Source organism: Hippichthys cyanospilos, chromosome 8, assembly GCF_059441005.1.
Source record: "Hippichthys cyanospilos isolate Australia breed blue-spotted pipefish chromosome 8, RoL_Hcya_1.0, whole genome shotgun sequence".
Lineage (NCBI taxonomy): Eukaryota > Metazoa > Chordata > Actinopteri > Syngnathiformes > Syngnathidae > Hippichthys > Hippichthys cyanospilos.
The window spans coordinates 5,083,906-5,097,066 of NC_142376.1; the positions used below are offsets into that span (position 1 = coordinate 5,083,906).

General features: G+C 38.4%; 1 protein-coding gene across 4 annotated transcripts in view; it reads right to left on the bottom strand.

The window, feature by feature from the left end:
- Positions 1 to 13,161, bottom strand: part of LOC148419908 (protocadherin-15-like) — a 226,850-nt gene that overhangs the window by 138,731 nt on the left and 74,958 nt on the right. For 2 of the 4 annotated variants that reach the window (XM_088421421.1, XM_088421418.1), the window contains 2 exons: positions 9,523 to 9,537; positions 7,364 to 7,429 (listed from right to left, as the gene is read on the bottom strand). In XM_088421421.1, coding sequence (XP_088277547.1) covers positions 7,364 to 7,429; positions 9,523 to 9,537 — 81 coding nt within the window. The remainder of the gene's footprint in view (positions 1 to 7,363; positions 7,430 to 9,522; positions 9,538 to 13,161) is intronic. The other 2 variants (XM_088421419.1, XM_088421420.1) reach the window with 1 other exon arrangement.

The window sequence follows — 13,161 nt, forward strand, 5'->3', positions numbered from 1 at the left end:
TTTACGCCATATTTCTTTAAAAAATAGAAGAAGAATTACCCTATGTAAGACGGAGACTAAAAATGTTTTTGCACATGCTTCAGGGTGCTTAATGTGATTAAATGGGGCAGGTTTTATTTTACAGGAAACCAATAAACACAGTCATGCCCCCAATAAAGGATTATTTTGTGGCTTATAAACACGCCATCGCAGGCATTTGATTTTTTTTAACACACTATCTTCACACATGGTCAACTCAAAGTAATTAACTTTCACTCCGCATTGTTACTTTTTAACTTTTCGCCCTTACTTAACGGGGTTATAAATGATGCTTGTGTATGCAAAGCTACCCTGAACTATTCCATGCATCCGTTGGCTTCAGCGCTAACAGCTGTTTTGAGTGACAGTTCTGGAGGTGAAGAAAATATATGCACGGATATCTTGTAGACTTTCTGGGTTGGCGCAAGGTCGTATTTTTCTTTTTTTTTTTTAATCATGAATTCAGAAGAGCGGAAGAACATATGTCACTAGGAGGTTATGAGGAAAGTTTTTTTTTTGTTTTAGTTTCAGCAAATGTGTTCCATGCACTGCATTGTGATTAATATTGTGTAAAATTAGCACCAAAGCTTACTTAGTAACTTAGTAAATTATTATTCTAGTACTTATTTACAGCACTTAGTTACCTGAAGTAACCAATGACTTTGCCACTTAATTATAATCAGTTGAAATCGATTAGGTCTTAAAGTAATTGATTACTTTATTAATTACTGTATTTTCCGCACTTTAAGGCGCACAGGATTATAGGACGCTCCCTCAATTACTGACATTTTAAAACTGTTTCCATATATAAGGCGCACCAGATTATAAGGCGCACCCTCAATTATTGACATATTCTAAAAACCTTGTCCATATATAAGGCGCACCGGATTATAAGGCGTACCCTCAATTATTGACATATTCTAAAACTTTTTCAATCACAATATAGTCATACTCAAAGTAATAACAATAATAGATCAAATAATAACACCAAACTCTCAATAGCATCATAACTCAATGTCAATATGAGCAACCTTGTTCAACTGTAAACACACAAAAGAAAGTGGTAAAACTTACTTTATTAGTTCATTCCTCATCTACGAATCTCAATCTCAGTATTGATCCATATATAAAGCGCACCTGCTTATAAGGCACACCATCAGCTTTTTAAAAAAAAAAAAAAAAGGCTTTTAGGTGCGCCTTATAGTGTGGAAAATACGGTAACTATCTTAATAACTGATGACTGAGTAATTAAAGAGATGAGCATAGAGTCTGGATTTTTTTTTCCCGCTTTTTTGAAATTTTACTGACATATCGAAGAGTAAGAAAACCAAGAGAAATGTTAAAAATACTTGAGTATAGTTATATTATGCGTGGAGTCCCTCACGGGTCGATCCTCGTACCCCGGTCACTTTCTCCTTTTTTCATGTCATTAATGCAGACTCTAATCTCACCAATAAATAATTAAACCATTCGGTGCCCGTTGAGAACAAACGACATCACACACATCTGCGATGTCATCCTTGTGACATTTTATTACGAATCGCAAGGGACAAGACCGTGGGCATGATATCAGCGGGTACGGTAAACACTCTCATAAACACTCTCATGGAAAAAGACCAAGTACGGGCGCGGCAATACGCAGCTCGATGAGGTCTAATAGTGGAGGTGACTGAATTAAATTGAAGAGTGGATAATGAGTCCATGGCGAGATCTCCACTCTCTCATCTCATTAATTGTTTAAACCGGTTAGATTTCAGAGCCGCCTAGAGACCGTCGAACTCTCAAGGCGAACCGGTCGGCCACCTGTTTTTTTTTCTGATAGAGCAAACGCAGTCTTTTTAAAACAGGTTGCTAGGTAATAACGATCCGCCTTTCAGCTCAATGCGGCCTCTTGATGACACAAGGCTGCTCTCAACTCCGTGTTCGCCCGAGTGAAGCGGCCTAGAATGACGGCGGGAAAGCGCAAAATGGATCCTTAAGCCGAGGAAAAGAAGTCGAGAGAAGTTTGGAGTGTCCGCTCCCGTTCTCGGCGAGGACGGACGCTCTTCGTTCTGCCAAGGCTTGACTTTCGGGTCAAATTTGGAGACGAGCCGAGAAAAAAAAAAAAATACAGACAAGGACGCCGTTTTCCTAAAAAGTGTTCTCGCTACCAATGCCGATGATTGGCTAGAGTACTTTAAAGTGAATCCGAGTGCATCAAGTCATGACAAAGTGCTGCTGTCTGCGAATTGCGATTGACAAGAGGGCTCAAAAGTCTCCTTTTAACCAATTCCTGAGATTAGATTGAAATGTTGCACAGAGAACAAGTATTAAGACAATAAAATGCAGTTTAGCATCCAAACACAAGTGCAAAAAGTGCAGAGCGAGCGTGTATAAAATGTGGTAGTGCTAGCAGAAATAAGTAAAAGCAGGGTGTCCTAAAAGTAACCATATATACTTTTAAAATTTGACTTCAGGCATATTTATATATACACATATTTATACAAATAGCTACACTGTGCGTATATACCATATTTTTCGGACTATAAGCTGCAATTATTATTTATTTATTTTTTTTATAGTCCAGTGCGGCTTATCTGTTGTTTTTTCTCACCGGTCAAGCAAATGTGTGTTCAAGGAGTCCGTTTATGGGACAACTACTGTGCTCAAAAAGAGTTTTAAAATATATTATTAAAAATATATATAAAAAAAAGGTCTAAATTGAATAAGATCTTGTATAAAAGTTTGTGACCTGTAAATTTGATTTACAGTATACAGTATATATGATTGTATTTATAAATTCATGATTGTATATAGTATTTATTTGCAGTGTGTGCAACCAAAATAATCTATCAATTAAACAACGGGAGACAGAATGCTATCGGAGTATTGTTTTCGAGTTTGAACTGCTATTTAACTCTGCAACTCTGGTTTTATCCATCCATCCATTTTCAAAAAATATACTGTTGGGACAAAATATGCTGGCATGTTCGGTCTCTTAAAGAGAGGATGTTGCAGTTTGTAAAAAATTAAAACTATATATAAAGAAAATTTAAGTTTCGTATTACCACCATATACCTGTGGTTTATAGTCCAGTGTGGCTTATCCGTGGCAAAAGATGTTTGTTTTTTTTAGTTGTTTTGTTTTGTTTTTTCTTTTTCTCGATTTTTGCTGCTGCGGCTTATATACCAGTGCGCCTTATAGTCTGAAAAATACAGTACATATATATATACATACACACATTCTTCCTTGTCTTGAACATCATTTCACAAATGATTATTATTGTTTTTTCTTTTTCTCAATTTTTGCTGCTGCGGCTTATATACCAGTGCGCCTTATAGTCCGAAAAATACAGAATATATATATATATATATATATATATATATATATATATATATATATATATATATATATATATATATACACACACTGTTCCTTGTCTTGAACATCATTTCACAAATGATTATTATTGTTTTTTTTTTCTCAATTTTTGCTGCTGCGGCTTATATACCAGTGCGCCTTATAGTCCGAAAAATACAGTATGTGTGTATATATATATATATATATATATATATATATATATATATATATATATATATATATATATATATATATATATATATATATATATATATATATATATATATATATATATAGAGAGAGATCGGATTCCTCATCAGTTCTGGGAAGTCAGATTCTCTTTCTACTTCATTGTTTTTAACACTTGAGGAGTATTTTCTCCAATCCGACCTTTGCATCAAAGGTATTTCACATCAAAGGTAAAGCACTGCAAGAAGACGCTAGAGAGCTGAAATTTCACCCAGATGTCAAATGTCGACATGACACGAGCACTTACGTATCCCACTACCAGTAGTGGCTAAAATACTGCAAAAATAACATGGAATAAAAAGACGCCAAAACTGTCAAAATAACGCACAATGGTTAAGACAATTTCTGAGTAAACAGATAAAATGATTACAGTGTACTTTTGCGACATTATACTCGTCGGCGTTGCTCGGCGCAATAAATGTTCGGAAAGACTGCCTCCTGCCCAGGACTTAAGTGTTTTTGTTGGAGTGGGTGTTCCCTTTGACGCCGCGCTCATTTATCAACACAGCGAATCCTTTCTGGCATATACGGCATATAAAAAGAGCACTCAATTGACTTCTGTTGAATAAAGGCCTTTGGCAGCCATTATTACTCCTTTCCTATACGTACACTCCGGGCAAACGGCGCGTACAAATCACAAATTTGCCCGGACAAGATAAAAGCCGGGAGAAAGCGTCCTCGTTTATGGAGACGCTAACTAGCGCTTTGCATCAAACCGATGATACATTTCATCTCGACACTCCCTCCCTTGCTGACATGCCTTGAGCTTATCCGTTAAATCTTCAATCTAATTAACCGCTTCAAATTTATCGGTAGGGCCCAGTAAACAAAAGGAGCCTATAGAAGAGCGCGGGGGGGGGGGGCTTTAAGCGCACCTGAAACGGCGGCTGGGATAAATTAAACATAGCGTGCTTCATTTGAACTTCGACAGCAATATATTCCTTTGCGACTACTCTGAATTTCTCTGTACTGGGGAAGAAAAAATCAAAACGAGCAATAAAACGAAACAAAAAAAAAAAAAGTTGGGATGGGGAGACAAGAAAAGGTCTTACTTCTCAAAGCGTGTGTCAAACTTTGTTGCCTTTTTTTTTTTTTAAAGAATCAAACGGAATTTCATCAGACAACTGTTGATAAAAAAAAAAAAAAAACAGAGGGCTCTGACAGGTGGAAGTGAACAACAAACTTCTCTCGCCTCGCTTCTCAGAGTAAACGTAAAAATATTCTGTGAAGAGCCCAGGAGAGCCACACTGCATGTATATTTATTTTCGAGGATGAAACCAGAGAGCAGAAAAAAAACATGGCGGGAGCAAAATTAGTTGCTCATTTTTTTTGTTTGTGTTTTTTTTAATTGAATTTTTAAGTAAAGAACACTTTTTAACAATAAATAATAAAACTATTGAATCTTGAAACATGAATCTTGAATTAGTGGTACAGAAATAATTGCTCATTTTCATAACTCCTTCATAAATCATCATTTCTCTGATTTTTATCTTCTCTTCGATGTTTTTTATGGTTTGCAGTCAAACAGGATTTTTTAAAAATGGATGGACATTAGAAAGAAAATGTCTATAATTTATTTAATGAAAACATAAGGGAATAATAATGAGGTAGTAGTATTTACCTCATGCTTTCCCAAATAAGTTTTTTATGTACATATCTTTCAGGAGAAAAATTCAATCATGTTTTTATATTTTGTTTTTTATAATTAGCATTTGCAAATTCCCCCAAAGAGAGAGAAAACATTTCACACCGCCCAATCACCATGGCTACTACAAAAAAGATTATCAGACAAAAAATGGTAGACGCATACCTTAAATTATATCCTTTTTAACATTAACATTGAGAGAAACATCATAACCTTTACATGATCCTCTCGGTTTTATTATTATTCCTGTCTGTGACCGAAGATGTACTCGGACGTTGGTTCAGTCTGTTTGCTTCTTTTCTTGAAAATAATTCCGTAACAATATCAGCTCACGCGAACTGCTGTTAGCTACCTGACGTCTAGCTCGTCCCGTTACATGAATTATTGTAATTAAGAATACGGAGGACATAAAAATGCTCATCTTTGCGTCAAAACTCAGCTTATGTGGCTGACAAATCAACCTTCCTCGAATGGTATCAATTTAAAAAAGTCGAGTCTGGTAGTTGAGGAATTACGGTAGTTATTTGAAATACACAACCAAAAGTTCTGTTTGGTTGGACTGGATTTTTCTCGGGAGTGCGACCTGCAGTGTCGGTCGGACCCCTTGAAAGCAAATGAGTTGAAATTCAATTTACGGGTTCCAACCAAGTAGTGCTCTCCATTTTGAGGCGTTTGGTTCAAGAGCTATCAACAATCCCTCCCACACAATTGAATCGGAGCGTATCTTGAGTTTAGCGCCGGCGCAAAAGTGAAAACAATCGGCGGGAGACAAATTTCAAGCGACGCCTCCCGCCAGCGGGATTACAATAATTACACTCAGGTGAATGTGTTTGCCTTCCTTTTTATGGGCATATTAAAATCAATGATTAGGAAAGTCCCGGACAAGGACGCGGTCTTATTGCGCGCCTCTTCTCGACTTTTGACGCAATGACGAGATGAAAGACATTTAGACGGATAATGACTTTGGTCAATAGTGCCGGCTCGCTTTGTTTTACATTCCATTACGGCGAGGACGGACGGCGATAAATATAAAGGGACGCCGCAGCCTGAAGGGAGTCCTCTCCCAGGTATATGAGGACTTTATGAGCGGGGGGATTAGCGCAAAGCCCACACATGCACGCTAAGTTGCGTCAGCAGGGCTTTTGGCCGTGGGCTCATCTGTCCTCCAAGCGCTGATCCAAACTCCAAATTACGCCCGTACGGGACTGCAATCGTAAACTTATATTGCTATCGTGCTTAACCCTTACAGGCCGTTCATTTGTACATTTTCCGTGTGCAAGTGGGAAGTTCCGGTCCTCATAACTGTCTATAAATGATAGACGAAATAACTCGAGAAATATTGCTTGGCTCTTTCGGTTCCATTGATGAAAAACCTCGTCTTTTAAAACAGTAATGACGACAATCAAATTCTCATCAAATACATCTTTATGGAGGGTAGCTGACACCCTTGACTAATGCTTACTAAATATTAGCCAATTGAGCACTACAACATAGCTATTACCTACATCAATTATAACTGAAGAATGGATGTCAATCTTTCATATCATACCGCCCATATTTACATAGACACAGCACACAAGATTCAGTTGGCCTTGCAAGATGAGGAAAAACGCCAAATATACTGGCCCTCTAGAGGGCACTAAGAATTTATTCCCGTGAAATGTTAAAAACAGGTCATATTGGCCCCGCCCACTGTGTCAAACGAATGCTTACTTTCTTGTCATTCTCCTTTTCATGCCATCAGCGTTAACAAGCTTCGCTGTTTCAACCCACCCCCTTCATTAAGCTCTGTTGATGCAAATACCTCCAGGGGACAAATGCACGCGCATACCTGTGCCATTTAGACACCAGCGTTTGCCATCAACGCAGAGCTCCTCCCCCCAGCAACGATCTATCACACCGTTACGCACTCATCAGCTGCGCGCTGACAGCTCGCTAGCCAAAGAATAGTTTAAGGATGACGGGAGATGTGACAGACGAGTGTATGGTGTCGGCTCCGAGCCTTCATGATGCGTACATATAACGTCGTGGTCGGTGCGGTAAACTGGCCGGCTTGTGTGTAAGCTACTGTGGAAATGAGTTGTTTTTTTTTTTGTGTGTGTGTGTTCGTACCGTTGGGGCTCTCCTCGTCGATGGTCACGATGGTTGCTGGGGGGCCGGGCCTGGACAGCTTACACTCTGTCAAGATGGAAGGAAGTCTCATTTACTAATTGCAGTTGACTAAATAAAAACAATATGTTGGTTTTCACGTCACTTTTTTGTATGAAATCCTGCCCTATGCTAGTGCACTGCTTTGACAATATGCATGATGTACAATATGGTGTCAATACAGTAGAACCTCCAGTATGACATGCAAATTGGATATAAACCCAAAATGTTTTCGAAAACGATATTATACGAGGGCATCTTGGTAAATTAAAATAAAGTCTTCCTTTGTTTATAGTGGAGGTTACAGTCCCCATTATGCGCGCAGATTCAATATTTTGAATGCACACATACACATATACACATACACATATACACATACACACACATATACATATATATATATATATATATATATATATATATATATATATATATATACATATATATATACATATATATATATATATATATATATATATATATATATATATATATACCCTTAATATTCCATATTAAGGGTAGCCTAGGCTAGGCTAGCTTTGTCTTTGCATAAATCATCTTCTTACTTCTCTCTTTAACATCACTAGCAATCTTGGGACCCATAGCTAACCCATTCAACTTTGAATTAGGCAGTAAAATGCACTATAAATACAGTTATGTAACTATTCGCGACAGAACAAAGCTTTACGATTCCGCCATTTTGAAACGAGAGAGGCCGACCAATAGCAGACCAGCATCTCCGTTTGGAGACGCTGACCAATAGCAGACCAGCATTGTAGTGACGCGTTGCATGGAGGAATTGACGGCAACAGAGAATAAGTGCAATTACCTAAAAACGCCTGCAGATGGGAACAAAACAACACAAATACAGCTAACCCCCTAGTGTCATGATGGTTGTTTTTTTTTTTTTGCAAAGCGGGGAAAATACCGTAAAGAGGGGTCAAAAAAACTCAGTATTCCACGTCGCAACATGAAAAAAAATGTAAGACAGGGACGCTGTAATCCGAGGGTCCACTGTATTTTAAAGCATGGATAATTCCCCTATCCTTCAGGACGTTAACTCTTTCAGCGCCGACCATTATTTGAAAAGGAACACTCTAGAGGGCCAGTATATTTAGCATTTTCATTCACCTTCACCCTAACCCTAAACCCTAACCCTAACCCCTGAGTTCTGCCATATGAAAGATTGACTTCCATTCTTCAGTTAGAATTGACGCAGCTGCGTTGTAAGTGTGGAAACACAGCCATCCAATGGTCACAGTTAGCACCACAGTTCTCCATTGACTTATATTAGGTAAGCATTTGTCAATGGTGTCAGCTCTTCTCCATAAAAATCGTATTTGACCGGAATTTTATGATTTATTATTGTTATGATAAGAATTCTCGTCCATGGCACTGAATGAGTTAATAAATCAGGCACGGATCGCACAGCAGTCTGGTTTAAGTCTTTTCGATTTGGTAAGCATTAGCCAAGGATGTCAGCTACCCTCCATAAAAATAAACATTTGACCAGAATTGTATGAATTATTATTGTTGTTACTATTTAAAAAAAATGAGAAGTCCCGTCCATGGCACTGAATGAGTTAACATCATCACTCTCCTCCCAGGCCAGATTTAAAAGCTTAACGGGCTTCATATGGCCCCTGGACAGCAGTTTGCCCATGAATAGTCGAGTCTTTAAAAAAAAAAAAAGTAAAAAATACATCTTTGGGATTGAATGAGTTGATTTGAAAAAAAAAAAGTATAAAAAAAAAAGCATTAAAAACCATTTGTTGATAACGTTACAACCTCACGTTTCTACAAGGAAGGATGGATCATAATCAATTTGAGAGGTTCGACTGTATACAGGGGGGAAAAAAAAAGAACAAACAGACATACTAAGTGGGGTAAAGCAGGAGCAAACAGGTGACAGATCTTTTTGATGTCACAGGTGGAACGGCGGACGACGTGACAGTGACCAAACCGGGCGACAAAAAAACGCAGATGGAGGTCACGCCGAGCGAGTCGCCGCAAGCTCATGGGATGTAGGAAATGAGAGAGGGCGCCAGATGGGTGGCGGGGAGGGGGCGGGGTTGGCGGGTGGGGGGGGGGGGGGGGGTACACTAAAACAACAGCCCTCTTACCCTCGTATTGCCAGTCTGAAGAGGTTAGTGGAGCCAGAGGGAAGCAGAGCAAGAAGCATGAAAACAAAAAAAAAAGCGTTGAAACAAACGGGAAGGGAAAACAAAGATCGTTATAAAGATGAGCAGTTATTATAGCACGGGAAAAAAAAAGAAAAAGAGGCGAGACATCGGAGAAATGCATTATGGGGGTACATTTGCTCCTGCTGCCAGGCTGATATTATACCGCTCGCTCGAGATGGAATCAATCTGAACATTGAAGCTCACTCAGAAATTTTCCTTGCTTATGGGAAGGGGGGAAAAAAAAGAAAAAAAAGAAGAGTGCTGGCTCGTTCTTTTGAAACTTTTTCCGTCAAGGAAAATAATTCAAGGCCAGCCAATCACAGGGCACATAATAGATAGGGGACACGTTTCAAAGTAGGTGAAGAAAAGCTACAATACAATGAGACCACGTTAACTAAATGCATACACTCAAAACACATTTAAACATAAAACACACTTTTTTCTTTTATATCGTAAATGACAGTCAAACTAATTACAAGCATAAAATGCATTGTGAGGCCCTGTATTCTTAAATGTATTCTATTGTGCTGGAGAAAAATCTATTTTTCTGCTTTTGTACTCCGGTGAAAGCAACAAAAAATACTCGCGCAACTTTTTACAGAATCTAAGTATCGGGGAATTGTATTGAAGCATTTAGCCCAAAAGCGGTGCTTTGCCATTCGATCATTTTCTTATCAAGTGGTGATGTTGCAAATAGACTTGAAGTGAGTTGAGGAACTTCATTTTGACAAATGTAGTGCTTTGGCACCATATTGTGGCATTTTGTCTCCAATAGATGATGTTGAAGTGAGTTGAGGAGTCCCATTACAACAAACGTAGTTATTTGACACCGTTATGTTTCTTCTCGGTGCCAAGTAACTATGCTGATGTATGTTGAGGAGCTTCATTCAGACAAAGTAGCACTTTGGCACCATTTTATGGTGTCTTGTTGGGCAACAACTATTCCTGAGTGAGTTGAACAGTTGCTTAGCAGCCATCTTGGTGGCGAAAGACTATGTTGAAGTGGAATGAAGAGCTTCATTTGGATAAATGTAATGCTTCGGCAACATTTTGCTGCTGAGAAACTATGTTGAAGTGATTTGAGAGTTCCATTCAGACAAAGTCAGTGCTTTGGCACCATTTCGATACATCTTGGTGCCAAGTGACAATGTTCAAATGAGTTGGGGAGATTCATTTGGGAGAAAAGTACTGGCCAAAAAGGATGTTCCAGTGAGTTTAGGAAGTCCATTAAGACAAAAGTAGTACTTTGGCAACGTTATGTGAAACTTTGTTGCCAAAAAGTACTTTTAAGTGAGTTGAAGAGTTTCTTTAAAACAGAAGTATTGTTTAATCTCCAGTTTGTGGCATCTTGCTGGCAAGAGATTATGTTTAAGTGAGTTGAGGAGTTTCATGAACTCATTCACTGCCATTGCTGGCTATTAACGTCACAGATCCAAAACTGGGCTGCCGCCACAGCACAAAAGCAAAGCCCATTTCCTTACACACCCCATCTAATTAACAAGAAATTATGTTTAACTGATTTGAACAGTATCATTCATTTAAAAAGGCAACAAGAAAGCATTTTATAAGGGGAGGGGGCTGAGAAAAATAAAATCGTCAAACGTCGCCCTCTAGCGGCGGCGAAAAGTTGGGCAAAAATACGCCGACGATCTCGAGAAAATAACGGACCGATGACGGAAAGGGGGCGGGGCTCTGACGATTGTCAGACCAGCAAAAAAATATAAATTTCCCACCTCTGCGAACGCCTCTCCACGATTACGACGACGGACAAAAAACACACTTCCGCCATTCTTATTCTTACGGTCCGTCAATCGTCTCTAAATTATTTGAGCCTCGGACTTGCGTTAAAGCATCAAATGACTCTCAGCTTATCAGAATCTCCTCTTACATGACGACATGTCATCAGAGAGGCCGAGGCAGTCAAGCGGCGAGTCGTCGGCGCCGGGTTAAGCGTGGCAATCTCGGGTTTCGCGTCGACCCGCTGCGGCGCAACAACCGCGCACCTGTAGCAGGTGCAAGAGTACACGCCGTCGTTACATCAAATATGCATTCGGAAGGCATTTTAATCAAGAGCTATGTTGGCGGACGCCACGCGCACGCCACTTACCAACCGAGCGCCAATAAAACGCACTAATACCAAATTGTTCGCGCGTGATCGATTAAGCCGATGTAAAATCTGTTTTAGCGCCGCCATCTCGGTTTAAAACCCACGCGGCTAATTCCTCGAGTGCACTCGCAGCTCCCAGACCCGGGATCCAAAAATAATTAGGCAACCTGCTCGCATCTGCGGAAATGAAAGCGGAAGCCCGAGTCTCCCGTAATAGGTGCAAATTGGGCCGACTAAGTAGATAACGGCCGATGCGGGCTGAGGAATAAACAAGAGGCTGCGTCACAACTGAAGTATGCAAATGGGTTCTCGGAATCAGAACGCGAAGTGAGAGTGGAAATGTGAGGAGGCAAGGAAATGAGCCGAAGTAATTATATCATTCAGATATGGACTGTACCATATCATATACGCAGAATCCACAATTTACCCCAAAAATGACAAAAACAAACCAATCAATATTTTGAATCGATTATTCTATCAATTGATCGATGGAATATAGAAATATTATCATGCATACCTGTGCATTATACAAATAAATTAATTAATTCTTAAATTAATTAAATTATGAAATTATTATTATTAATGATCATAAAATTGTTATAAAAAATATATAAATTATTCAAATTAATATTATTAATAATAATAATATATTAATAATGCAATAATATTATTATAATATAAAGTATTATAAAATTATTTTTAAAATAAATTAACAAATAAAGTAATACAAATAAATTATTTTCCATATTATTGTTGTTTGGATCAGTGGTCCTCAACCTTTTTTAAGTGATGTACCCCCTGTGAAATATCTTTTCAGCCAAGTACCCCTTAACCAGTTCATTTTGGGGGTTACAAAAAAAAAAGAAACTTAAAACATGCCATCAACCAACATGCTACGTAGATCCACAAAAAATAAAAAATTCTTACTTAAAAAATAATAAATAGATAGCAAGGCGTGATATTTACAAAAAACAACAATAAACTAAAATAAAGAAAGTAAACAATAATTAACCAATTTATGTTATTTCAAACTGAGTTTATCCCATTTTTTTTTGGGGGGGGGGTTCAAAATGGGTCTTAATTGAAAGCTAGCACTGTATATATTAAGTATCAGGTGAGAAACGCAATGCCATTTCACGCTGGTAAATAATTTATTAGACAAAAGTATATGCTTTTATCATGCAAACATGTGGGAAACAATGCCCCCTGGTGGTAGGATGGCAAACGGCTTGATTTGACTAGTAATAAAAAAAAAAAAGTGTTTAACTGTTTAAATGTTAATATCGCTGAGGATCAGCTTAATTAACCGCGGTAGCCAGTATCGTGATTGCGATTAAAATTAGGCTGTACAGCCCTAATATTTATTTATTCATTTGTTTATGTACTGCTGTTGTTTTTGTCCTAAACTAAAACTTTCCTCTTCCTCCAGTGGTCTATTTTGTTTTTCTCCGTGGCTTCAACCGGAAAAAATA